General features: G+C 43.2%; 1 protein-coding gene across 1 annotated transcript in view; it reads right to left on the bottom strand.

Annotated features, from left to right (window-relative positions):
* LOC143964479 (uncharacterized) overlaps positions 1-26,890 on the bottom strand; it is a 231,965-nt gene that overhangs the window by 109,373 nt on the left and 95,702 nt on the right. The window contains exons 6-7 of the mRNA XM_077474254.1: positions 23,077-23,193; positions 14,473-14,537 (exon numbers count right to left, since the gene is read on the bottom strand). Coding sequence (XP_077330380.1) covers positions 14,473-14,537; positions 23,077-23,193 — 182 coding nt within the window. The remainder of the gene's footprint in view (positions 1-14,472; positions 14,538-23,076; positions 23,194-26,890) is intronic.

Raw genomic sequence — 26,890 nt, 5'->3', positions numbered from 1 at the left:
AATAATACATGGAATTCTAGGCTGAAGCTATCCACGTACCACTATCAGAAAAATAAAAACAAGAAAATATTTTGAGGTGAGTGATAGCATAAAAACCCCATTCCTGATTTGGCACCCTTTTCATTGAACCATCATGAGTTTCAAGAGAAGACTGAATGCATTAGGTAAAATAGAAAAAAAAGTTCTTAAAGAAGGAATGTCTAGACATGGTGAAATAAATCATTTTATTGTAATTATTATTATTATTATTATTATTATTATTATCCATTATTTCCATAGCACTGACATATGCAGCTGTATTATACAGATAGTAAGAAGAAATAAACAAGCAAAGGTTCCAATAGACACACAGTGAGAGGAAAGGACCCAGACTGTTCATCTACAACAGATGAGGTGGATATAACACCAGCTGTGTTTTTAGATCATCCATATATTGTTCATATCCATAAAGATGAGTACTCTCAGTTTCTCAGCACTGTTATGTGGACCAGTGATCCAGAAAGTTTCTATATGAGAACAGAAATAAAGAGAATGAAAAATAGTATAAGACTGCAATAATAAAAAAAAAGCAGGTCTTGTCTTTTCAGCTAGTCACACTACTAATTCAAGTCCACTACTACAAGTCCATCCAACCCTTGCGTGGCCTTCTTCTGAAGAGTCTTCCCCTGGATAACTACGACGTTTCTGGGCCTCTGCACAACCTGAGATGGCACCGGACCACCTCCGAATCCTTTCCTTAGTTTCCTTGCCTCGGGCTAGCCAGCCCCGAGACGTAAAGTCTGGTGGATCCGCACCCCAGGCCATAGGCGCCCTGGGGACTGGTCAGGAGGACCAGGACCATGGAGTCAGAACATACTTCTGGACCTGAACCCTGAACCATGTGACATCCGCATCTTAAGTACCCTCTCCCAGAATTCACAGCAAGAGTGACACTCCACTGGGCTGGCACCGAGAGAAAGTAACCTTAAAGCATCCAACCAGACTGTGTTTTCATGCCTGCCAGAAGAGACAGCATCCCCTATGGCCAGGCCGAACACCCTATAGTCCAGTCAGATTGATGCTGAGGTCAAAATTTGGAATAATTATACCCAAACCAAACTGCAGTTCAGGTGTAACGTTAAATTTCCAAAACATAGCGTGCACTCTTCAGGAGCCGGCGCTACATATATATATATATATATATATATATATATATATATATATATATATATATATATATATATATATACATATACTGTATATACCATAGTTTGTAGGTTTGTAGATGCTATAACTTTCATGCAAACCAATCATTATACACTTATTGGGATTTTTTTTAACAGACATGTAGCAGAGTACATTTTGGCCAAAATTTAGTAAGAAATTCAATTTTTTTTTATTTATTTTTTTATTATTGGATATGTTTTATAGCAAAAAAAAATAAAAAATATTGGTTATTTTCCAAATTTTTTGTCTTTTTTCATTTCTATATTAAAAAAAAGACCCAGTGGTGATCAAATAATGCCAAAAGAAAACACTATTTGTGTAAAATAAAAAGCTATACATTTTGTTTGGGTACAGCGTTGCTTTCCAGGGAGTGTAAACCATCCTAGAAATACCGTGTCAGGGCTTAATGGCCCCCTTTATTTAAAGGGTTAGTTCACCCAGAAAAAATTGAAGGTGAAATTATACTGAACCCCCTCCCCATTCCCCCCCGGTCCCGCTGTACCGGGGTCCCACGATCCCCTGCTGCCACGCACAATGCTTTACCAGTCTGGAGATTTGAATTCCTCCTGGCTTTCTCTCTTCTTCTCCAGCGCTGACAGGATGGTCTAGGCAGATTCTGATTGGTCAGAACATTCCATGTGACAGAGCTGACCAATTGGAATGCCTCCTATTAATATATGCTGAGAGGTACGGATAGGGGATTAAGCGCTGGGACTTCGAATCACTTAACCGGTGAAGCGGCGTTCCAGTGTCTGACAGCAGTGGATTGTGGGACTCTGGTACAGTGGGACTGGGAAAATTGGGAGGGTCCATTGTAAGTTCACCTTACAGATTTTTTGTAAAGGTGAACTTACACTTTAAAGAAAAAGTAAAAATCTCAATGTAAATCAAAATGTTACTCTCACAGGGGTGTTCAGCATTCCTCCTCCAATGCTTTATAATAACCAGGGCCGATCCTGGACGGGGTACATGGGGTGCAGTGCACCCGGGCGCCACAGGGGTGGGGGCGCTGAAGTGCCAGAGTGCTCCTCTCCCTCCCTCCTCCTCTCCTTGTCCGTAGGCGGCTTTCTCTGCCAGTCACCGTGGCCATATCCCCCCTCCCTTCTCCTCTGAGAGGAGGAGAGCGGAAATAGCCGGAGATCGGTGCGGCTGTGTCTCTGTGTTCAGAGAGACCAACCACGGGTGTGCATTGACGTCAGGGGGAGGGGCGGTCCATGCCCGAGCCTGATGTGTTCCAGTTCTTCTCCCGCCTGCTGCCCAAGTCTGAAACGCTCTGTTCTCCACCCGAGCGGCATGACTGCACACTGTCCTTGACCTCTCCGGTGTTCTGGCAGATAGTGTCCTGCCATCATATAGTGTCCGCCCCGTACTGCGCATGTACAGTACGGAGCAGACGAAGCTTCGGAAAATCTCCGAAGCTGAACGCTGCCTTTGGGGGGAGGTGGTAGCCCCACCATCCAAGCGGACATAGGGTTGTGAAAATGAGAGGGTCCCTCGCGGGCGAGCTTTGCTCGCCACGCTTCAGGCTCGGCCTCGCTGCACTCGGCTTTTTTGTATTCCTGCTCTATGTCCACTTGGATGGTGGGGATAGAACCTGGACTCACGGCGCAGGCGCCGTTCATCCTCGGCTATTTTCGGAATCTGTGTTGCTGTGTACTGCGCCGCCCGGGTGTTTTTTAATTAGCTTAATGAAGGGGGGTGGTTTGTCAGGGTCTATACTAATGGAGGGGGTTTGTCCTGGGGGGGTCTATACTAATGGAGGGGGGTGTATACTAATGAAGGGGGTGTTTGTCCTGGGGATTGTATACTAATGGAGGGGGGTTTGTCCTGAGGATGTCTATACTAATGGAGGGGGGGTTTGTCGGGGGTCTATACTAATGGAGGGGGTTTGTCCTTGGGGGTCTATACTAATGGAGGGGGGTTTGTCTTGGGGGTCTCTTCTAATGGAGGGGTTTGTCCTTGGGGGGGTCTATACTAATGTAGGGGGGTTTGTTCTGGGGTCTATACTAATGGAGGGGGGCTTGTCCTGGGGGGTCTATACTAATGGATGGGGGTTGTTCTTGGGAGGTCTGTACTAATGGAGGGGGGTGGTTTGTCCTGGGGGTCTATACTAATGGGGGGTGGTTTGTCCTGGGGGCTTTGTACTAATGGAGGGGGATTTGTCTTGTGGGGTCTATACTAATGGAGGGGGGTGGTTTGTCGGGGGTCTATACTAATGGAGGGAGGGTGGTTTGCCGGGGGTCTATACTAATGGAGGGGGGATTGTCCTGGGGGGTCTATATTAATGGAGGGGGTTTGTCCTGGGGGTCTATACTAATGGGGGGTTGTTCTGGGGGGTCTGTACTAATGGAGGGGGGTGGTTTGTCCTGGGGGTCTATACTAATGGGGGGTGGTTTGTCCTGGGGGTCTGTACTAATGGAGGGGGGTTTGTCCTGGGGGTCTATACTAATGGAGGGAGGGTTTGTCCTGGGGGGTCTATACTATTGCATGGGGGGGTTTGTCCTGGGGGTCTATACTAATGGAGGGGGGTGGTTTGTTGGGGGTCTATACTAATGGAGGGGGGATTGTCCTGGGGGGTCTATAATAATGGAGGGGTTTGTCCTAGGGTCTTTACTAATGGGGGGTTGTTCTGTGGGGTCTGTACTATTGGAGGGGGGTGGTTTGTCCTGGGGGTCTATACTAATGGGGGGGTGGTTTGTCCTGGGGTCTGTACTAATGGAGGGGGGTTTGTCCTGGGGGTCTATACTAATGGAGGGAGGGTTTGTCCTGGGGGGTCTATACTAATGGAGGGGGGGGTTTGTCCTGGGGGGTCTATACTATTGCAGGGGGGGTTTGTTCTGGGGGTCTATACTAATGGAGGGGGGTGGTTTGTCGGGGGTCTATACTAATGGAGGGGGGGTTGTCCTGGGGGGTCTATACTAATAGAGGGGAGTTTGTCTTGGGGGTCTATACTAATGGAGGGGGTTTGTCCTTGGGGGGTCTATACTAATGTAGGGGGGTTTGTTCTGGGGGTCTATACTAATGGAGGGGGTGGTTTGTCGGGGGTCTATACTAATGGAGGGGGAGTTTGTCCTGGGAGGTCTATACTATTGAAAGGGAGGTTTGTCCTTGGGGGGTCTTTACTAATGGAAGGGGGATGGTTTGTCGGGGTCTATATTAATGGAGGGGGGGGTTGTCCTGGGGGGTCTATACTAATAGAGGGGAGTTTGTCCTGGAGGATCTATACTAATGGAGGGGGGGTTGTTCTGGTTGGGTCTGTACTAATGGGGGGGTTTGTCCAGGGGTGTCTATACTAATGGGGGGTGGTTTGTCCTGGGGGTCTGTACTAACGGAGGGGGATGTTTTTTCCTGGGGGGGTCTATACTAATGGAGATGGTGGTTGGTCCTGGGGGTCTGTACTAATGTAGGGGGTGGTTTGTTGGGGGGGTCTGTACTAATGGAGAGGGGGTGGTTTGTTCTGGGGGTCTGTACTTATAGAGGGGGGTGGTTTGTCCTGGGGGGTCTGTACTAATGGAGGGGGGTGGTTTGTCCGGGGGGTCTGTTCTAATGGAGAGGTGTCATTTGTCCGGGGGGTCTGTACTAATGGAGGGGGTGGTTTGTTTTGGGGGGTCTGTACTAATGGAGGGGGGTGGTTTGTTTTGGGGGGTCTGTACTAATGGAGGGGGGTGGTTCTGTACTAATGGAGGGGGGGTGGTTTATCCTGAGGGGGGTCTGTACTAATGAAGGGGGGTGGTTTCTTCAGGGGGGCTGTACTAATGGAGAGGGGTGGTTCTGTACTAGTGGAGGGGGATGGTTTGTTTTGGGGTTCTGTACTAATGGAGGGGGTGGTTCTGTACTAATGGAGGGGGGAGTGGTTTGTCCTGAGGGGGGTCTGTACTAATGAAGGGGGGTGGTTTCTTCAGGGGGGCTGTACTAATGGAGAGGGGTGGTTCTGTACTAGTGGAGGGGGGTGGTTTGTCCTGAGGGGGGGTCTGTACTAATGGAGGGGTGGTTGGTTTGTCCTGAGGGGGGGTCTATACTGATAGAGGGGGGTGTTTTGTCCTGGGGGGGTCTATACTGATGGGGGGTCTGTACTGAGGGAGGGGTTTATACTTAGTGAGGGGTCTGCATTGATGGAGGGGGGTCTATACTTGGTGGAGGGGGGTCTGTACTGAGGGACAAATATAGTTGGTGGGGGGGTGATACCATGTTTTACTGCACCAGGTGACACCAACCCTAGTGATGCCACTGCAGCCGCGGTCTCTTATTTCCCCTCTCCCTCTCCTTTTGCACACTTTTGTACTAGTGAGAGGCACACTATGTTTCTTCCCCCGCCTTCATATCGGCCAGGGAAAAAAAAAGAGCAAAGAAGAGGATTGTGGGACATGTAGTCCCAAGGACTGGCAGCCCCACTGTAACATGGAAACTGCAGCCCACACAGCATGCTCAGCTGAATGGGAGAGAGAGAGAGAGAGAGAGACAGAAGCCTGGGGAAGCTTCCAAGGAAGTACACCCAGGACTCCAGAGGGAGAGGACAGTGCTGAGGGAACACCATCCTAGAGAGAATCCCGCTGCCCTGCACCACCAGGGGGAAAGCCACACAGCCTAGCGCCATCCATGGTGTAGAAAGGAATGGAGTCATTGCCAGAATACAGATTTGGGCTCTACCCAGCAGAGTCAACATGGACAATTCAGAGTGAGTAGATGCCTGAACAGAGAAACCATTGCTGTATCGCTGGGTCAGGTGAGAGGGCCAATCGGCCATTATCTACTAACGTCCATAGGAACTGCAGTCTCTGACCATCTCTTGTAACATGTCTGCAGTCTCTGACCATCTCCTTTACTATGTCTGCAGTCTCTGACCGTCTCTTGTAGTGTGTCTGCAGTCTCTGACCATCTCCTATATTATATCTTCAGTCTCTGACCATCTCCTGTACTATGTCTGCAGTCTCTGACCATCTCCTGTAGTATGTCTGCAGTCTCTGAGCATCTCCTGTAATATGTCTACAGTCTCTTACCATCTCCTCTACTATGCCTGCAGTCTCTAACCATCTGTTGTAACATGTCTGCAGTCTCTGACCATCTCCTGTAGTATGTCTGCAGTCTCTGACCATCTCCTGTAGTATGTCTGCAGTCTCTGACCATCTCTTGTAACATGTCTGCAGTCTCTGACCATCTCTTGTAAAATGTCTGCAGTCTCAGACCATCTCCTGTAGTATGTCTGCAGTCTCTGACCATCTCCTGTACTATGTCTGCAGTCTCTGACCATCTCTTGTAGTGTGTCTGCAGTCTCTGACCATCTCCTGTACTATGTATGCAGTCTCTGACCATCTCCTGTACTATGTCTGCAGTCTCTGACCATCTCCTGTAGTATGTCTGCAGTCTCTGACCATCTCCTGTAGTATGTCTGCAGTCTCTGACTATCTCCTGTAGTATGTCTGCAGACTCTGACCATCTCCTGTAGTATGTCTGCAGTCTCTGACCATCTCCTGTACTATGCCTGCAGTCTCTGACCATCTCTTGTAACATGTCTGGAGTCTCTAACCATCTCTTGTAACATGTCTACAGTCTCTGACCATCTCTTGTAACATGTCTGCAGTCTCTGACCATCTCCGGTAGTATGTCTGCAGTCTCAGACCATCTCCTGTAGTATGTCTGCAGTCTCGGACCATCTCCTGTATTATGTCTGCAGTCTCTAACCATCTCCTGTAGTATGTCTGCAGTCTCTAACCATCTCCTGTAGTATGTCTGCAGTCTCCGACCATCTCATGTGCTATGCCTGCAGTCTCTGACCATCTCTTGTAACATGTCTGCAGTCTCTGACCATCTCCTGTAATATGTCTGCAGTCTCTGACCATCTCCTGTTGTATGTCTGCAGTCTCTGACCATCTTCTGTACTATGCCTGCAGTCTCTGACCATCTTCTGTACTATGCCTGCAGTCTCTGACCATCTCCTGTACTATGCCTGCAGTCTCTGACCATCTCTTGTAACATGTCTGCAGTCTCTAACCATCTCTTGTAACATGCCTGCAGTCTCTAACCATCTTTTGTAACATGTCTGCAGTCGCTGACCATCTCTTGTAACATGTCTGCAGTCTCTGACCATCTATTGTATCATTATTGCAGTCTCTGACCGTCTCTTGTATCATGTCTACAGTCTCTGACCATCTCCTGTACTATGTCTGGGGGCTCTTTCTAACAGACTCTCTAACAGAAGCCCTCTCTGTGTGCATCAGAGAGACTCCCCTCCAGGTCTCATTAGTGAACGGTCTTCCTGTATTTTCTTTATTGTTAAAAGATCATGGGAGGATCCTAGGCTTCTTAGGGGAGCATCTCTGTGTTTCAGTCATTGCCATAGTAACATTATTAAAGGGGAGGAGTTGGTAAGATGACCACGCCCACGTGGGGGTGCCAGAAATATTTCTGCACCCAGGCGTCTAAGACCCTAGGATCAGCCCTGATAATAACACAGGTGCTTCCTTCAGTCTCCTAGCTCACTCTCACAGTGCCGCTGCTCTGCCCTCAGTGATCTGAAGGAACAGACCAAGGCTTAAAGTCGTTGTAAAACCTTACAAACCACTTTGACCTACAGGTAAGCCTAGATTAAGGCTTACCTGTAGGTCCAAGAAATATCTCCTAAACCTATATGGTTTAGGAGATATTTGCCCAAAGACAGGCATTGCTGTCTACGGTGCATGCGCCGTAGACAGCGGGGCACAGGCGCACTGAGCGCGGCATCTTCAACGACGGAGATGCCGCCCGTGTCGGCTCCCGTGCGTGGGAGTGACGTCATCGCGGCTTCGCCGATTGACAGCGGCGGAGCTGCGAGACCCCACCAAGAAGATGGATGCGCCAGACTACAGGGGACTTCGCTGGCTCCTGTGTCAGATAAGTGACACATAATGGACTACTATGCGATGCATAGTAGTCCATTATGCTTTGCCTTTGCAGGGAATGAAAGAGGAAGTAAACCCATTATTGTTTACTTCCTCTTTAAGCCTAACAGTTCCAGTGTGCTTACATGCATACTCTGCATACCTCTCACAGCGCCCTGCTGCACCCACCTCTGGGCAGGGGACCCTCTGTCTTCTGGGTGGAACCCCGAATCACTGTCAGACCCTTGATTAAAAACAGTACGCAAACCTATACCCACAGCCCGCTGGTCCTCAATAAAACCTGGACCCAAGGTTAGAGACTTCTACCCTCGCCAAGGGACTCTGGACTCAGCAAGGGACTTTTACCCTCACCAAGGGCCTCAGGGCTTCAGACTCCATATTGGGAGTTAAGAATCCCAGAGAAAACTGAAAATCCATATTTTTCCATTCAAAACCACATTCTGGAGACCCTCAATCTGCATTTGTGAGAACCCTATGTGATCTTTATAGTGAAGCTCCACCCAAAGGGAAGTTCCGACTTAAGGCCCACTCCCCACCTCCTGTTTGTGAATAAGAGCTTTTGACAGGATTTTTGACAGGAACAAGCTCCCACTTCTGTTTTGTTTGCCTTAGGCAACTGGAAGCAGAAGTTCTCCATCCAGAAGTCTTCTGGGACACATGACAGGTCCCAGAAATTTTCAGGACCAGTTACAGAGTGCAGCGTCGCTTGCGCATGCACAGTGCAAACCCGGCTGTGAAGCCACAAGCTGTCACATCTGGGTGCCTATAGTGAAGATGCCGGCACCACCAAGGGAGGACACAGAGTGAAGACGGAACGAGTGAGTGCACCGCTAGAGACAGGCAAGTGGCTGTTTTTTAAAAGTCAGTAGCTACGCTTTTTGTAGCTGCTGACTTTTAATGAACACAAAAATGGCTGAAACATTCATCTTACCAATACAGTGGCAGGGTGTAACACCGGCAAAATGGGCTTGCATGGAGGAAGCCTGCTGGAGCCAGGAATAAGATGAGTATTATGCCTAATTCCTGTATTCGCCAAACTTAATCAGCATTTAATCCTTTTGGTCCATTGTATTGTCTGTACAGCAGGGCTCAAGTGTAAGATGCGTAAGGAGCACAATCAGCCAATCAGTTCATGTGCTGACAGATTGGAGAAGAAAGAGAAAACATACCTCCCAGCTTTTTGAGATGGGAATGAGGGACATCTATTAGTAAAAGTATGCAGTCATTGGACACACACCCTGCAACACCTTATTAAAGGGGAATTATAAAAAAGGATTAGTCAAACGCAATAGAAATTGGATGAAAGGTCTGACCTTTCCTGTTCTTTACGTGAGGACATAGAGCTGGCAGCTAGGTGGTGCTGTTGCAGAGCTATTCTCACTTTTTTTTTTTGTTTAGGACTTTATATACTTTCATGACGCATGCGTTTACTCATTGGTTATTTATATTTTCTCTCTAGATGTGCTATTGGTTTCCATAATTTGGGGAATCATATATTTATCCATTTGATATATTGGTACTGCATTTTTGAGCCATAATTGGTACTGTTGGTAAGTGCCACCCATACATTCTGCTCTACTCTGCTCTACTCTTCCTTTTAAAGGGCCAACAGCTAATTGCTTATACCGTTTATACTTTCAGGTATCTTGCTTCGAAATGTTTGTAGCGATAACCTATGATAAATTATCTCTGTGTGTTGGCCTACACTCTGATATTTTTACATCCCTAATTCATATACTTGATATACATCAAGTGAGATTTATTCCAATACTGCCTTTTTTTTTAACGTAGATTCTATCCCCATACATAAGATCTAAATCTTTAGAGACTACGCTCTTTATAAATAACTATTCATCCCAATTGCATGTATGGGTGCACTCTATCCCATAGCCAGGGCAGGACTTAGGGTGGTGGGGGCCCCTGGGCTTGAGTCACTTTCGGGCCCTACCGTCTATACATTACCGTATTTATCAGCGTATAACACACGCCGGTGTATAACACGCAGTCCCAAGTTTAGGAAGGAATTTTAAGGAAAAAAACTTTTAGGGAAGTTTAAGGGAAAAAACTTACATTTAAATGCCCATCAATGCAGCCTTATCAGTGTCCATCTGCAGCCTTGTCCAGTGTTATTGCAGCCTTGTCAGTGTAGCCTTGCCATTTGCAGCCTTGTCATTGCAGTCCTGAAGTTTAAAAATGGCGCAGCCGAGATACAGAGTCCTGTGTATCTTGGCGGCTCTCTGATCCTCTCGGCGGCTCTCGAGTTCTCTCGCTGGCTCTCGGGTCCTCTCGCTGGCTCTCGGGTCCTCTCGACGGCTCTCGGGTCCTCTCGCAGTCCCGAGCGGAGCCGAGAGTAGCTGAGAGTACTGGGCTCGGGCTCAGCCACGCCCAGTCCCTGTGTTATGTCCATCATTGGGACGGGACTGTGAGCGGAGCCGAGCCGAGTACACTTGGCTATGTATCTCTGCGGGGCCCCCTATTGGGCGGTGCCCATGGGCTTGAGCCCAGTCAAGACCAATGGTAAGTCCTGCCCTGCCCATAGCAACTTATAATAAATATTTTCTTGTTCTATTTAGTGGTGTCTATTACAGACCACATGACATATGCATAGTTTTTTATATAGATATATACTACATGGAATACTTATACATATACTTTTCTTCTTTGCTTTTAAATATACCAGCACCTACCCAGTATTTGTCCTGAGGAAGCTAATAATTTAGTGAAAAGATAAGCAAGTTTTTGGAGGCATTACTGGATCAATTCTCTTTATTAAACATATTACAAAGTCAATCTTTATACTTCTGATTCAGCCCTCTGTAACTGCATTATTGGGTAACTGGTAACTGTGTCTATACAGGGTGTTTGTATGTTCTTTGTTTTTTAACCCTTTCATGACTAAGCCTATTTTTGGAATTTGGTGTTTACAAGTTAAAATCCATATTTTTTGCTAGAAAATTACTTGGAACCCCCAAACATTATATATATATTTTTATCAGAGACTCTAGAGAATAAAATGGCGATTGTTGCAATATTTTATGTCACACGGTATTTGCGCAGCGGTGTTTTAAACGCAACTTTTTGGGAAAAGGGACACTTTCATGAATTAAAAAAAAACAAAACAGTAAAATTAGCCCAATTTTTTGCGTAATGTGAAAGATAATGTTACGCCGAGTAAATAGATACCAAACATGTCACACTTTATAATTGCGCGCACTTGTGGATTGATGACAAAGTACGGTACCTAAAAATCTCAATAGGCGACGCTTTAAATTTTTTTTACGGTTACCAGGTTAGCGTTACAGAGGAGGTCTAGTGCTAGAATTATTGCTCTCGCTCTGACGATCGCAGCGATACCTCACATGTGTGATTTGAACACCGTTTACATATGCGGGCGCGACTTCCGTATGCGTTTTCTTTGCTTCGCGAGCTCGCGGGGATGGCGGGCGCTTTAAAAATTTATTTATTTATTTATTTTTTTAATTTTTTTTTTAAATGACTAAATTGTTTAAAAAAAAAAATTTGATCACTTTTATTGCTGTCACAAGGAATGTAAACATCCCTTGTGACAGTAATAGGTGGTGACAGGTACTCTTTATGGAGGGATCGGGGGTCTAAAAGACCCCCCACCCCTCCTTTACACTTCAATTTATTCAGATCGCCGAAAACGGCGATTCTGAATACCGTATATCTTTTTAAAACCGGCGCCATTGGCAGCCGAGTAAACGGGAAGTGACGTCATGACGTCGCTTCCGTGTTTACTATGAGGAGACCGGAACAAAGCCGATTACTGCTTCGTTCCAGTTCCTCCCCAGCAGCCGGAGGCAGCGCAACTTGAATCGGTGCTCCCAAACGAGCGGGAGCACCGGTAACAGTGGCGGCAGGCGGCGGGAGGGGGGGACGTCCCCTCCCGCTCCTCCGGCATAACAGCCGAGCGGCTTTTAGCCGCATCGGTTGTTATGCCTGGATAGCCAATCGCCTGCTGAAAAAAAACGGTACTGGGATGATGCCTGCAGGTGCGGGCATCATCCCGGTATACCCCCCGGAAGCCGAGTATGCATATCTGCGTACGCTCGGCGGGAAAGGGTTAATCATGTTGTAATAAAATTGATACTTTTTAAAAAAAAAATTCCTCTCATTATGTGCCCAGAGTCCACCAATTTTTTGAATCTCTCAATCCTTATATACATATTTTGGATGTTGTCATGATGAGGGTCCTCCCTTCTGCAGTATGTGGAAACCTTGCTAGAAGAGCTGAACAAGTTAATGGGGTGAGCAACTACATGACAAATGAGGTTTAGCCCTGGTTCACATTGGTACAATTTGACATGCAATTTGACATGTCACCTTATGACGTGTGATGTCACTTTATGACGTCACAGTCCCGGGGCATGCTGGGACTGTGACATCATCCAGTGACCCCACCCCTTATGCCTATATAAATCGCCGCTCACCGTGTCCACAGCATTACAGCAGGAGAGAGAGTTGTGTCAACATCAGAAGAACAGAAGAAGAAGAAGACGGTGACGATGAAGGAGAAAGACGGACTCCTCTGTTAGCAAAAGAGCGGCAAAAGAGCAGAAGATAGCGGAGGTGGCCGGTGAGAAGAACCGGGAAGCATGGAGAAGTTGGAAGAAGACCCCTAAAGTCAGAAGAAGGCCCCAAAATTAGAAGAAGACCCCCAAAGTAGAAAGAAGACCCCCGAAGTCAGAAGAAGACCCCCGGAGCTGTCTAATAAACTACTTTAAAACCTGTGTAGTGTGTTTTTTTTATTGACACTTTTTCCCCCCAGGTGAATGGGTAGGGGTACGATGTACCCCATACTCTTTCACATAGGGTGGGGGGCTGAGATCTGGATTCCGATAAGCCCCCCGCCCGCAGACCCCGACAACCAATGGCCAGGGTTGTCTGGAAGAGGCCCTTGTCCTCATCAACATGGGCACAAGGTGCTTTGGGGCGGGGGGCCGCAGGGCGCTCGCTTGTCCACCCCCTTTCCTGAGCTGCGTGCTCGGATAAGGGTCTGGCATGGATTTTGGGGGGGCCCCCACGCCATTTTTTTTCATACCAGACCTAAGTGCCTGGTGTACAGTACCCTGTAGCCAAAAACCAGCACGATAGGATCACGCTGGAAACATTCTCGCGAGCAGGTGCTGTAGTTGCAGTTGTGTCATAGTTGGTCCGTCGGACCAGCATACAGACGAGCGGACTTCCCAACAGGAACTGAGTCTGGCTGACCTTCGGCGGGAAGATTTAAAACATGTTTTATTTCTAGGTCCGCCTTACTTTTGGGAAGGAAAAGTCCGCTGGAGCCCACACACAAATCGAATTGTCAGACGTACTCTGGTTCGCCGGAAAGTCTGATCGTGTGTAGGCGGCATTACTGCCTGTCTAGCCATAATATTACCTCTCCAGGATGCTGGTTGCTTTTTAAAAGATTAAAATATAATAAATGACAAAATGAGCGTTCATAAAAATTTAAGATTGTATACATCACATCAAGTCAAGTTCAGACCAATCCAAGTCTAAACTGATATCACCCAGTTTGATTTTCTGGAATTTCTTTAAAACAACAAATCCTTTTCTTCTTTTCAAGTTTAGATTTGCTAATGAAATAGAAAAGGGCTTTAGATCAAAAATTGAATCATGCCTCAGGTAAATTGAAGCTAGTAAAAAAAATAAGATAAAATTATATTGTTTTTTTATTTAGAATGTAGCTCTTTGCAAAGATTTCAGAGGTACTGATGCATATTCTTTGTGTGAGTTAAATTACAGCAGCTTCTCATGTTTACTGGTTTGTAGGTGCAAATGCTAATCATCTGCAAGTGTATGTCACATTATGTAGACCTAATAAGATGGGAAAAGTCTTCTTCACTTGCGCAGCGCCTCAGGGAAAACATTTCTAATGCTCCTACGATGATGATTATGAAGGGCTTTATATCATTTATTGGAAAATAAAAGGAAAGGAATAAACAAGTTAAAAAACAGTCGTATAATAACGCTTATGGTACAACTGATCTGCTCTGACTGATAGAGCAATGATACTATGATAGAGCACAGTGCAAAAAAATAAGCTTTATATTGGGCCACCTAGTGGTTGCTGTATAGTAATGCAATGTACACATTTACATTCATTCTGAAATTCTAAATCTGTGCCTTGCTGATTATATCTTGCCACCTTTAATCTGCTCTGGATCCGAGTTTTAAAATAGAAAGAAAAGGAAGACCACTGCAATACTTAAGATCTCCTGACAGATTCAAACCTTTAAATCACCGTTGATCTTTGCTGGATTAGTACTGTCAGACTTGCAGACAAAATATTCTAAATCACAAGGTTACTCTTGAGTCATCCAATCTTAAAAATATACTGTTTAAAAGCTGTGATTTTAAAACTCACCAGGATTCATGAAATTGAGAGGTGACTGATTTGCAGTCATCATTAGCACAGTTGCTAGGAGATTGCTGTGGGAAAAGAAGAGAAGCAAAGTTCTTGTTTTAATGCTGGCAGGAATGTTAGATACAATTAGAGTTCTCTATTCTTTTATTTTCTGTTATGGCTCATTGTTAATTTAACATCATTCTTCTGTTCTGTTAGCTGCACTGAGTCTGGAGAAATACATAGGGATATTTTTAACAGCTAGCAGGAAATGAATATCATTCAATATATAAAAGTGGAAAATGGAACATGCATAGGAATTTCACTGTGAAATCTATATCACGGTGGTATGCAACACATTTCCTTCATGTATTGTTACTGACATAAATTCATTGAGTACATCTTGGGTTGCTACGTGGTTAGCATTTGCCCCTTGCAATGCTAGGTTCTTGTTTTTACAACCAAGGATAATTTCTATATACTGTATGCTTACCCATTTTTTTCCTCGGGATGTTATGGGGTACATCCTGTGACAGACCCAACCAGGACAGGGGCTTTTGGAGAGGACTGCAGGGTGGCCTCTTGCGTACTGACTATGGTCCCTGGCTTTTAAGGGAACACTGCTCTTTGAGAGGTATGAGCCTGGGGGACCCTTGGAGTGTTTTTTTTCTGACTCAAGTCCACGTCTCCCCAACATACACAGGCTGTGGGAACTAGAGGAACCATATACATATTTAGGTCCTCTATGCCCAAAGCCTGCAATGACTGTTTTAGATGTTAATATTATCAGCTCAAAGCAACTTGTTGAAGGAAGCTATATCTTGACGGAAGCATCCAAGCTGGTTGCTGGACGGCTCTGTCACACTCCCCATAACACAAATAGATACTGGTTGTTGAACTGGCTTTAATCCAACTTGTTCATGTTGTGCATGCATTAGGGGCAGGATTTTATATGAACAGTTCAAAGCTCTCTACAAATTTTTTGGAATATGTAGCAACCTTAGTACAATTAAAACAAAATGTATTGCATTTGACAATATAAAAAAATTTTAGAGTATTAAATACAAAATCAACTATGAACATATGGTAAGTTTTATTAAAATTTACATTTTCTTTAAAATTGCATTACTTGTTGATGGTTTCTTCCAACCCTCAGGGCCAGGCCAGTGACCAGCAGCAACATTAACTGTACCAAACCTTTTCTACAGTATGGTTAATTTTAAAAATTTTATTTTTTTTGCATGTGAATGAGTGGTTTTTTTAAAGTTGCTTTTTTTTAAATGTTTTTTTTAAAATGTTGCTGCCCAGCAGCAACATTAACTGTACCAAACCTTTTCAGTATGATTATTATTTTTTTTTTCTTTTTTTTGCATGTAAATGAGTTGCTTTTTTAAAAGGACAGTGCATAGTTTTTGTAAACAATGTGTACTCTTTAAGAAAACAAAATTTAACGGCTTTCAATCGTTATCTGCTGCTGCTGCTAGATGACAGACTTACAACCACTACCCGGCTTGACATATAATGCTCCGTCGAATCTAAATAATCTCCCATTGTATGTGAGATACAACAACATCCTCCCTCCCAACCTGTTACATTTTTGGAGTCTAGACCTGCCAATATATGAACCACCTAAGCCCAACAACACTCCTCCCCAACCATGAACCCAAACTGGGAAATCAGTGAACCCAGTACCTAAACAGAGTCTAGCCTAACAAGCCAGACCCCTCAGTGGACCCTCGAGAGGGAAGCATTCCGAAACTACATCAGCAAAGTTTTCTTTACAGTTAATTGTTAAGCTGTTTCTGTTGTATTATTTCTGTTACTGCTATTGTAAACAAAACATTTCATATTTTCTTGTTATGTAGAAAAGTGGATTGAGATGTTTGTATTTACCATTTACTCAATAAAATTTTTTAAAAAAATAAATAAAAAATTGCAGACTTATATCTACATCAGCTAAAGATGATTTCAAGCTCTCTTGTTCCACTATCAGCAGTTTTTGCTTTCTAGAATGCTGTGTACTGCCTTTGAATAGTCTGGTCTGTCTTTAACCACTTGCCAACCGCCGCACGCCGATGTACGTCGGCAGAATGGCACGGGCAGGCATATTGGCGTACAGGTACGTCCATGCCTTCCCGCGGGTGGGGGGCCCGATCGGGCCCCCCCCCCGGTGTCAGCGGCGGTCGGATTCCGTGCAGGAGCAATCCGGGATGAGGGGGCGGCCATTCATTCATGGCCACCCCCTCGCGATCGCTCCTGACGAATGAAATGCTTCCCCTACATCACTTCCTCTCCTGTATTGTAAACACAGGCAGAGGAAGTGATGTAATCTCTCCTCGTGTCGGTCTTTTTAGTTCCGGCACCGAGGAGAGATGATCAGTGAGTTGCACCAACACACTATACTAACAGTAGAACATGCCAGGCACACTTTCACCCCCCCTTCACCCCCCGATCACCCCCCCCAATCACCCCTGCACCTCCAGTCACAGTGACACCAATTGCATTTATTTTTTATTTTTTTTATTATTGCATTGGTGTCATTTGTGACTGCAATAACTGTTAGGGCAGTTAGGGTTAGCCCCCTTTAGGTCTAGGGTACCCCCTAACCCCCCCAATAAAGGTTTAACCCCGTGATCACCCCCTGTCGCCAGTGTCACTAATAAGCGATCATTTTTCTGATCGCTGTATTTGTGTCACAGGTGACGCTAGTTAGGCAGGTAGGTATTTAGGTACGCCGCAGCTTTTTATAGCGTCAGGGACCCCCATATACTATCGCATAAAGCCCCCTGATTGCCCCCTAGTTAACCCTTTCACCAGTGATCACCATATAACTGTTACAGGTGACTCTGGTTGGTTGTTTTTTTTTTATAGTTTCAGGGCACCCGCCATTGATTACCTAATAAAGGTTTAACCCCCTGATCACCCGGTGGGTGATATAAGTTTGAGGGTCAGATAGGGTCTGCGTCGCCCCAGGCAGCGTCAGGTTAGTGCCAGTACCGCTAACACCCATGCGCAAAGCATACACCTCCCTTAGTAATATAGTATCTGAACAGATCAATATCTGATCTGATCAGATCTATATTAGCGTCCCCAGCAGTTTAGGTTTCCCAAAAACGCATTGTTAGCGGGATCAGCCCAGATACCTGCTAGCACCTGCGTTTAGCCCCTCCGCCAAGCCCAGCCCACCCAAGTGCAGTATCGATCGATCACTGTCACTTACAAAACACTAAACACATAACTGCAAACAATGAATTCTGTCGTCCTCGTGGAGACCCTGCATACGACCTTAGAAAGCCTGAAGGCGGTGCTTGGCTTTCGGGGCCCCGTACGCAGCTAGGCTCCCAAAAAATCCCACACATGTGGTATCCCTGTACTCAGGAGAAGCAGCAGAATTTATTTTGGGGTGTCATTTCACATATGCCCATAGCATGTGTGAGCAATATATCATTTAGTGACAACTTTGTGAAAAAAAAAAAAGTTTGTAATTTTCCCACAACCTGTGGCAAAATATAAAATATTCCATGGACTCAAAATGCCTCTCAGCAAATAGCTTGGGGTGTCTACTTTCTAAAATGGGGTCATTTGGGGGGGGGGGGGGGGTTTGTGCCATCTTGGCATTTTATGGCCTTCAAAACTGTGATAGGTAGTGAGGAGTAAAATTACATATGTATGCCATTAGAAATCCTGAAGGCGGTTCTTGGCTTTCGGGGCCCCGTACGTGGCTAGGCTTCCAAAAAGTCGACCACATGTGGTATCCCCATACTCAGGAGAAGCAGCAGAATGTATTTTGGGGTACAATTCCACATATAACCATGGCATGTGTGAGCAATATATCATTTAGTGACAACTTTATGTAAAAAAAAATAAAAAAATTTTTTTTTGTCATTATTCAATCACTTGAGGCAAAAAAATAAAATATTCAATGGGCTCAACATGCCTCTTATCAATTTCCTTAGGGTGTCTACTTTCCAAAATGGGGTCATTTGGGGGGGGGGGTGTTTGTACTGCCCTGCCATTTTAGCACCTCAAGAAATGAGATAGGCAGTCATAAACTAAAAGCTGCGTAAATTCCAGAAAATGTACCTTAGTTTGTAGACGTGACAATGTTTGCGCAAACCAATAAATATACACTTATTGACTTTTTTTTTACCAAAGACATGTGGCTGAATACATTTTGGCCTAAATGTATGACTAAAATTGAGTTTATTGGATTTTTATAATAACAAAAATTAGAAAATATCATTTTTTTTCAAAATTTTCTGTCTTTTTACGTTTATATCGCAAAAAATAAAAATCGCAGAGTCAGTCAAATACTTTTAAAATAAAGCTCTATTTGTGAGAAAAAAAGGACGCACATTTTGTTTGGGTACAACATTGCATGACCGCGCAATTACCAGTTAAAGCAGCGCAGTGCCAAATTGTAAAAAGACCTCTGGTCATTGACCAGCAAAATGGTCCGGTCTGAAAGTGGTTAAAAATGATGCTGTCACCCTTGTCGCCACTTCTGATGGTGGGATCTTCATTTTTTTGAGATTGTATTATATGCATGATTCTGAGGAAGTGGCACAAAGGTACTGGTGACATTTGATGGGTTGTTTTTATAATATTTCATGGGCAATAAATATAAAATGTATGAATAATCCACTTCTCAGCTTCTCCTTTTATTTTGGGCACCACTGCTGACACCACTTTCCCATATTTTGGGGCTCCAAGATTTCATTCTGTGAATCCAGAGACAATGATGTGTAGGATCATCCAGATCACCCCACCAAGCATTGAGTGTGACTGTTCTCTTTGAGGGGACAGTTAGCTTTGCAGGCTTTCATCCTCAGTTTGTCTAATCCTCCATAAGGATGCTCAGCAACCTTACAGATGTGGTATATCATGGAATTTTTTCCTCTGTTCAAATATTGTATTGAACTATATGTAGGCTACTACACTATAAGTAAAAAAAAAAAAAAAAAAAAAAAAAATACTAAAATAGATACTTCCCGTTCTACTAATAATGCAATAAAATTAATTTAACATATATAACCCAGGAACAGCTAACACTCATGTGAAATCACCAAACACAAAAAAAAATATATATATATATATAATAAATAGTGCAGCGCTTTTCAATGAATTTTTTTTTAGAAAAAATAATTACCTCATATGTAGAAACACACATAAAAATAAACCCAAACCTCTAATTTTAAAAAAGTCCATGTGAAAATAAATTTATATATCCTACAAAAACGAATAAATGCTATTTGTGTCAATAAAAGATAAAAGCTCAAACAGTCCCAACGTGATGGCTTGGAATCACACAAAAAGCGCAGTAAATCACAGTGTCAGAAAACAACAATTTGCCAGTGTGCTTGTGCCATTCACCCAGGTGCACTATCAGATGTGCCCTCACCTACTTCAGTGAATTTCAGTATTAACAGGAGGTCACATATAGCATTATATCACAGTCTCCACAGGTCTCCTTTAGTATCTGAGTCCACTTATAAGAACTCCTTCTACTCATAAGAAAATACAGAGAAACTCTATAGTTTTAAAATTGCACTTACACCTGTTTAATAGACTTGTGCATTAACACAAAATTCTCCAGTCCACAATTGTTACCAGACTATAGACTCTATTCATCTGACAGTGAGTGTGCCCAGACGTATAATGTCACAGACCTTTCCTAACTGACGCATTGCATCCTCCTGGACTTTCTCAAAGATAGCAGCATTTATATATGCATGGTGTAGTTTCATAGTTTCATAGTTAGTAAGGTTGAATAAAGACACCAGTCCATTAAGTTCAACCTGCGTGGTTGTCTACAATTGTCCCTATCCCTGTACATTGCACACTCACATTGGTCCCTACCCTCAAGGAGCCCACAATCCAAGGTCCCCATTCATATACTAGGATCAATTTTTGGATAGAAGCCAATTAACCTACCTGCATGTCTTTGCATTGTGGGAGGAAACCGGAGTACCCAAAGGAAACCCAAGCAGGCACAGGGAGAACATGCAAACTCCAGGCAGGTAGTGTCATGGTTGGGATTGAACCAGTGACCCTTCTTACTGCTAGGTGAGAGTGCTAACCACTACACCACTGTGATGCCCTATGCATTTAATTTATGGGGATATCTGAATTTATAGTCACATGGACTTTTTAGGATTCAAGGTTTGGGTTTATTTCTATGTGTATTTCTACATATGAGGTAACAATTATTTTTTCTGAAAAAAAAAAAAATTATTGAGGAGCGCTGTACTATTTATTATAGACTGCACTGTAAGGACCTCTCTTGCGGCCTCTGTCATTGTTTTTTCTTTATCTACACTCTCCTTTTCCTTGGAGGTAGCTCAGTTATGTACATCAGCTGAAGGTTCTGGTGGATGGGTAAACTGTCCAAATATGCTGAACTGTGAACAGGCTGGGTGTATTATCATATCTAATTTATGTATCCTCTTTAATCGAGGGAAGTATAGACAACATGCATCCTTTATTATATTCTTAGCTCTCTCCGATACACCTTCTTAATTGCCTTCACAATGTTTTCCCTAATTGTTTGCTTGACTGACACTGAGTGGAAGTAGGAGGGGCATATTATGTATCTCACTGCAAGTTGGATAGGAAGTATGGGAAGTTTTCCCTTTTGACATCTTGTACTGGTTAGATCATGAGGGATCAGTGAGAGCATCATGAAGGATGCCTCCTGCTACCCTTGTCTTCTAACTAAAAGCTGTGGAAAATCATTTTGGCCATGGGAGGGGACTCATTGTCTGTTCACCTAACTCCAAGGCCCCTTTACAATAAGGTACAGTATATGTTGTTTTCAGATGGGCCTGCTCTTCTATCCTAGGCCCCCATAACAGATATAGTTAAGCTCCTGCTTTCAGCAATTGTATCTTTAACGAGCACATTTTCTTAGACTATGGACATTAAACTCAAAAAAAGGTCAAAACACCCCTTACCGCTCTAGCTACTTGTACCGTGAAGTTATTTCCTCACAAAAATCACTATGAAGAGTAATTTTTAGTAAATTTCCAATTCTGATACAGAGACCAACTGTCAGGTCACCTGAGACCAGGTGACAGATGCACTCTGTAGGAGTCGGAAGTGCACCACTAGGTAGTGGACCTTAGGACTGACTGCTGTGGATTGTACCCAGGGAGATTCAGGACACATGTCTACAGGATCACTAACACAGATCCCAATGGGAGCTGGAGCATAGATTCCCCAGGGCACGGAGTCTAAGGGCTAGCAGGTGTTCGCCAGAGCCTCCAGTGGTGAGGATGGACTTTGCTGCAGTCTGGCTCCAGGTCGCGGCCCCTAGGGTCTCACAGCTCATGCTCACAGTAGACTACAGGAGAAGGAAGCAGCAGGATGGGACAACAAGGATAGTAAGGGGATAAAGTAGAGGTCAGGGCAACAAGCAGACAGGAACAACCGAGTACATGCCCAAGGTTCAGGGTCACAGGCAGACAGGGATGGTTGGGAACATGCCAAAAGGTCAAGGTCACAAGCAGACAGGAATTGTTGAGAACACGCCAAGGTTGGTAACAGAGGCAAACGTAGAGCACACAGCAAGCAGCAAACAGGAAGCCAAACACACAATGGATACACAATGGTTGATCAGCACCGCTGACTTGCAGTGAACAGGATAATATAGGGTTCCCTGATAGGGCCTGGGGTGGAGCCATGCTTAGAGGAGAGGTTATAAAAACCACCAGGTGGAAGTGGCTGGCCTCTTCGTCTGAACACATGAGGGGAGGTAGACAAACAGAGGAAGATTACTGCATAACCATGACACCAATGAGGTCTAGTCTTAAAGTTATTTTATTGCTTGTTCAGAATGTGTACCGTAAATACTTTAGTATGCATGATCTTTAATAAAACACAAATCCAACACTTTAAAGTTGTTCATAGATTTGTAATGGCTTCTATGTTATCAACAAGGTTAAGTATAGCACAATCATGTACAAGTAAAACAACTGGGATTATATTTTCAGTTTCATATATTGTACACATTTAGCTTAAAGGGTGTTTGATTTGTGTTAGCACAAACACCTTTATACCCAGGAAGGTGAAAGTGATTAACTTGTTTCATTTGCTAAAATTCAAAGCCAAGAAAAGCGAGCTATCTACAGTATCTATCTATCTATCTATCTATCTATCTATCTATCTATCTATCTATCTATCTATCTATCTATCTATCTATCTATCTATCTATCTATCTATCTATCTATCTATCTACCTATCTATCTACCAAACAAACGCTGTCTATCTGTGTTATGTATCTATGCAGCAATATCTATATCTTCCTATCGCCTTTTTTACTCTCCCTTTCTTAATTATATTTTGTTTTTCTCATTTATTATCTTCAACATATGAGGCATGAATTCATGTTCACTTCCAAAATACACATTTTAATCCAGTTACTGTATATGTGCACTGAAACTTGTGTTTATCTTCTGATGGAGTCTTCTTGACAATACTAATCACTAGAGACATGAGTTTAATCAATATAGTTTATCCCTGATGTGAGTACTTACTACTAGGAAGACCAAGAATCCTTGGGGAATCTATTGGAAAACTCAAAAAAAATAATAATATTTCCTCTTGCATAATTTTCCATGTACTCACATTTGATCTTTTCTTGGAAACACTTTTACTTGTAACTGTGCATTGACCAGCTGCTTTATATTCAATTGCATCTGTTAGCTTCTCTAAAATTCTTTCTCTGATCGTGTCTGATGTTTCCTGTAAAGGTAAAAAGACAATTTAAGAACTTAGATCAACCTATATTTGTGTTAATTTTACTCCTATACTTTGGTTTTCAAGTAGCCAGGTTTATCAGTAAATTAAAAATAAAATATTTTATATTCCCATATTATATGAATACTACATCTGAAACTTTTATTTATTTTAGGTATTTATATAGCACCATAAATTTACACACGCTTCACATATATATTGCACATTCACATTAGTCCATACCACATCAGTCCTCCAACTAATTTGAGGGAAAATGCTGGGAACTCTGATGTAAGTGGGGGTTTTAGTGAGCAGAAACCCCTTACATCAGAATTCCACTTTACATCAAAGTCCACAACATTTCCTCATTTAAAAAAAATGCCTTGTGTCACTAAAGTGTTTGGGTTTGGCTTGAAAAGGTGGCAACCCTACACAACACTGCAAGGGACGTACACAATCCCTCAAGAGGGTCCTCTATCAAACTAGCTATGGTAAAACAGTCTCAAAAACAGGTAAAACTAAGATAGCCAGAACACAAAATAAAATAAGTTGAAATACAACAATGTGGCATCTATCAAACTTCTTTTTTTTATAATGTTGCCTATTCATTTTTATTGGGCTATCAGTACAAAATCCATACCTTAATTATTTCTAGCACTGCAGTGGACTATATTCCACAGGACATTCACACTTGTGCATTGTAGTGGGCTATAGTGCAGGTGCATTTTAACTCAATATATATGTGAGTTGGGATAACATTCAGAATGAATTACACTGCAATGTACATATCTACACTCACCGTTCACTTTATTAGGTACACCTTGCTAGCACCGGGTTGGACCTCCTTTTGCCTGTAGAACTACCTTAAATCTTTGTGGCATAGATTCAACAAGGTATTGGAAACATTCCTCAGAGATCTTGGTCCATATTGACATGATAACATCACGCTGTTGCTGCAGATTTGGCAGCTGCACATCCATGATGCGAATCTCCCCTTCCACCACATACCAAACGTGCTCTATTGGATTAGATCTGGTGACTGTGGAGGCCATTGGAGTACAATGATCTTATTGTCATGTCTCAAGAAACCAGTGGTAAGAAGATTCATAAAGGGATGGACATGGTCAGCAATAATACTCAGGTAGGCTATTTAAATGATGCTCAATTGGTACTAAGGGGCCCAAAGTGTATCAAAAAACTATCCCCCATACCATTACACCACCACCACTAGCCTGAACCATTGATACAAGGCAGGATGGTTCCATGCTTTCATGTTGTTTTTGCCAAATTCTGACCCTACCATCTGAATGTTGCAGCCGAAATCGAGACTCATCAGACCAGGCAATGTTTTTCCAATCTTCTATTGTACAATTTTGGTGAGCCTGTGCGAATGGTAGCCTTAGTTTTTTGTTCTTAGCTGCTAGGAGTGGCAGTTGGTGTTGTCTTTCTGTGTTGCCAGAGATGGTATTCTGCATACCTTGATTATACCGAGTGGTTATCTGAGTTACTGTTGCCTTTCTATCATCTTGGAACCAGTCTGCCTATTCTCCTCTGACCTCTAAAATCAACAAGACATTTTCCTTCAAACAAATGCTCACTGGATATTTTCTCTTTTTCAGACCATTCTCAGATCAGTCGTTTATTAAATACTCAGGCCAGCCCGTCTGGCACCAACAACCATGCCATGTTCAAAGTCACTTAAATCCCCTTTCTTACCCATTCTGATGCTTCAGCAAGTAAACTTCACCACTTCTAGATGCCTAAATGCATTGAGTTGCTGCCATGTGATTGGCTGATTTGCAATTTGTGTTACCAAGCAATTAAACAGGTGTGCCTAATAAAGTGCCCTGTAAGTTAATGTACTTTGCAATAACTGCAATGAACAACTATGAATTCAGCCTCTAAGTCACTGATCCAGAACAGTATACAACTCATCAACTTTAGTTAGTGACTCAAACTGAACTCTCTGAAATAGTATGACACACAGACAACTGGCATTTTTATAAGGAGAGCTCAGAGATGGCCGCCTATATATTTCCACATAAGTCTTATGTTTAATACACATTTCCTTCACGTTGTATGATACAAGTAAATCACATGCGGGTTTGCTTAAACAACCAATGATAAGCTATGTGTAAAATGATATTTTGCACACCCTGATTGTAAGTGATCCCTTTTTTCAGTCATTTTGATAAATTTAATGGGACTGTAGCCAATCTATCCAGTATAATTTCTGAGGTACTGCAGGAGTTTAGAAGCCCAGAATGATAATCATATTTTGTCATTCAGTGTGCCTAATTATATTGCAAACCCTCTTTACACAACAGCCTTTTTTGCCGCATGTTTATATAATTATTGCTTCCAAATGACGATGGGAGGCTGGTTGCTAAGCATTTGGTAGACTCATCAGAAGGACTGTCACGACTGTTGTAGCTTCAGGTAGAAGAATGCAAAGATAATTACAACATTCCCTCTCTATTTCTAAACAGCCGTCATTGAAAAAAATCAATGTAGTTTCATGTATAAAACCCCTTGGTTTTTCAAATGCATCTTATCAGATGTTAGAATCTCTACTTCATAGGAAAGTGACTTTAGCTATTGTAATAAATACAGTACTTTACCAAATAAATTTGTAAGTCAATTCATGATCAACCCTTTATATTATACACACAGGATACATCCACAAAATCATAAGACCTGTGCCCTGAAATATCAACAGTAAGACTCCCATCCATAAAAATTAAAGACGACTTTGCAGTACACTTGCAGTTCTGCTTACAATGGCCGAGCCAAGCCATGGCCATTGATTTGTGCCTATAGAGTTGTAATTTATGTATTCAAAACCCACATGTGAGTGAGAAAACAAATGAATTTGCCACATGATGGGTTTATGTTGAATCTGGAGTGTTTAAGGTTTGTGGTTCCGATACCTTTTTGATGAAATTTGCTAAACTAAATCTTAAAGACCCCATAACTCCTTTTCTGGACCTTCAGCTGTGGTCAGCAGGGTTAGAATTGCCAGTGATGGTGGCTTTGGTATGTGCCAGCCCCTCCTCTAAAGAAGGATAAGTTTCCCGCAATGGGCATCGGAATAGATTAGGGAGAGCTAAAAGTCTATGTAGGGAGTGTCAGTTGCTATGTGGTGTATACTGTGTATACTTATTGCACTAAACTAATCTTAATGACACTGTGGAGGGCTACATACTCTTGTGCTCAAAGCTCAGAGACCAAGTATAATTCTGTATAAAACTAGCATTTTGTGTGTTGGCAACAACCATAGTTACTGTTTAGCTACTGGGCCCTGTTGCAGTTTTTTATTGTTTTTTTTGCAAAAAAAAATTTCTGCTAGGTTTAAAATAATTTGGATGAGCTGAAAATGGCATAAATGGGTTAACATGTAATGTTTTGGGGTTTCATTCTTTTGAGGAGGTATATTTATTTTATTCTCAGTTTCTTGTGCACCTTTTTTGGGGGGGGGAGGGGGCAGTGGCTTAGACTTTTTTTGGTCCCCCCCAAGAAAAATGGTATGTGCAATATGACTGCCCCACTCCAAAACTGTGCGTGTGGTCAGATTGCATCAACAGTGGAAAGGGCTTAAAGGGCCATATGCTTTATTGACTGTGCCACAAGAGAGTGTGTACCAGACTACAAACCTCAGTATACTCATTTTCATAAAATAAAACGGTTCTATTGCATATCCTTT

The sequence above is a fragment of the Lithobates pipiens genome, unplaced genomic scaffold, assembly GCF_037356315.1.
Source record: "Lithobates pipiens isolate NorthernLeopardFrog02 unplaced genomic scaffold, aLitPip1_a1.2 Scaffold_8, whole genome shotgun sequence".
Taxonomy (NCBI): domain Eukaryota; kingdom Metazoa; phylum Chordata; class Amphibia; order Anura; family Ranidae; genus Lithobates; species Lithobates pipiens.
The sequence above is the reverse complement of the archived record's forward strand: the minus strand, read 5'-3'. Positions and strand labels throughout refer to the sequence as shown.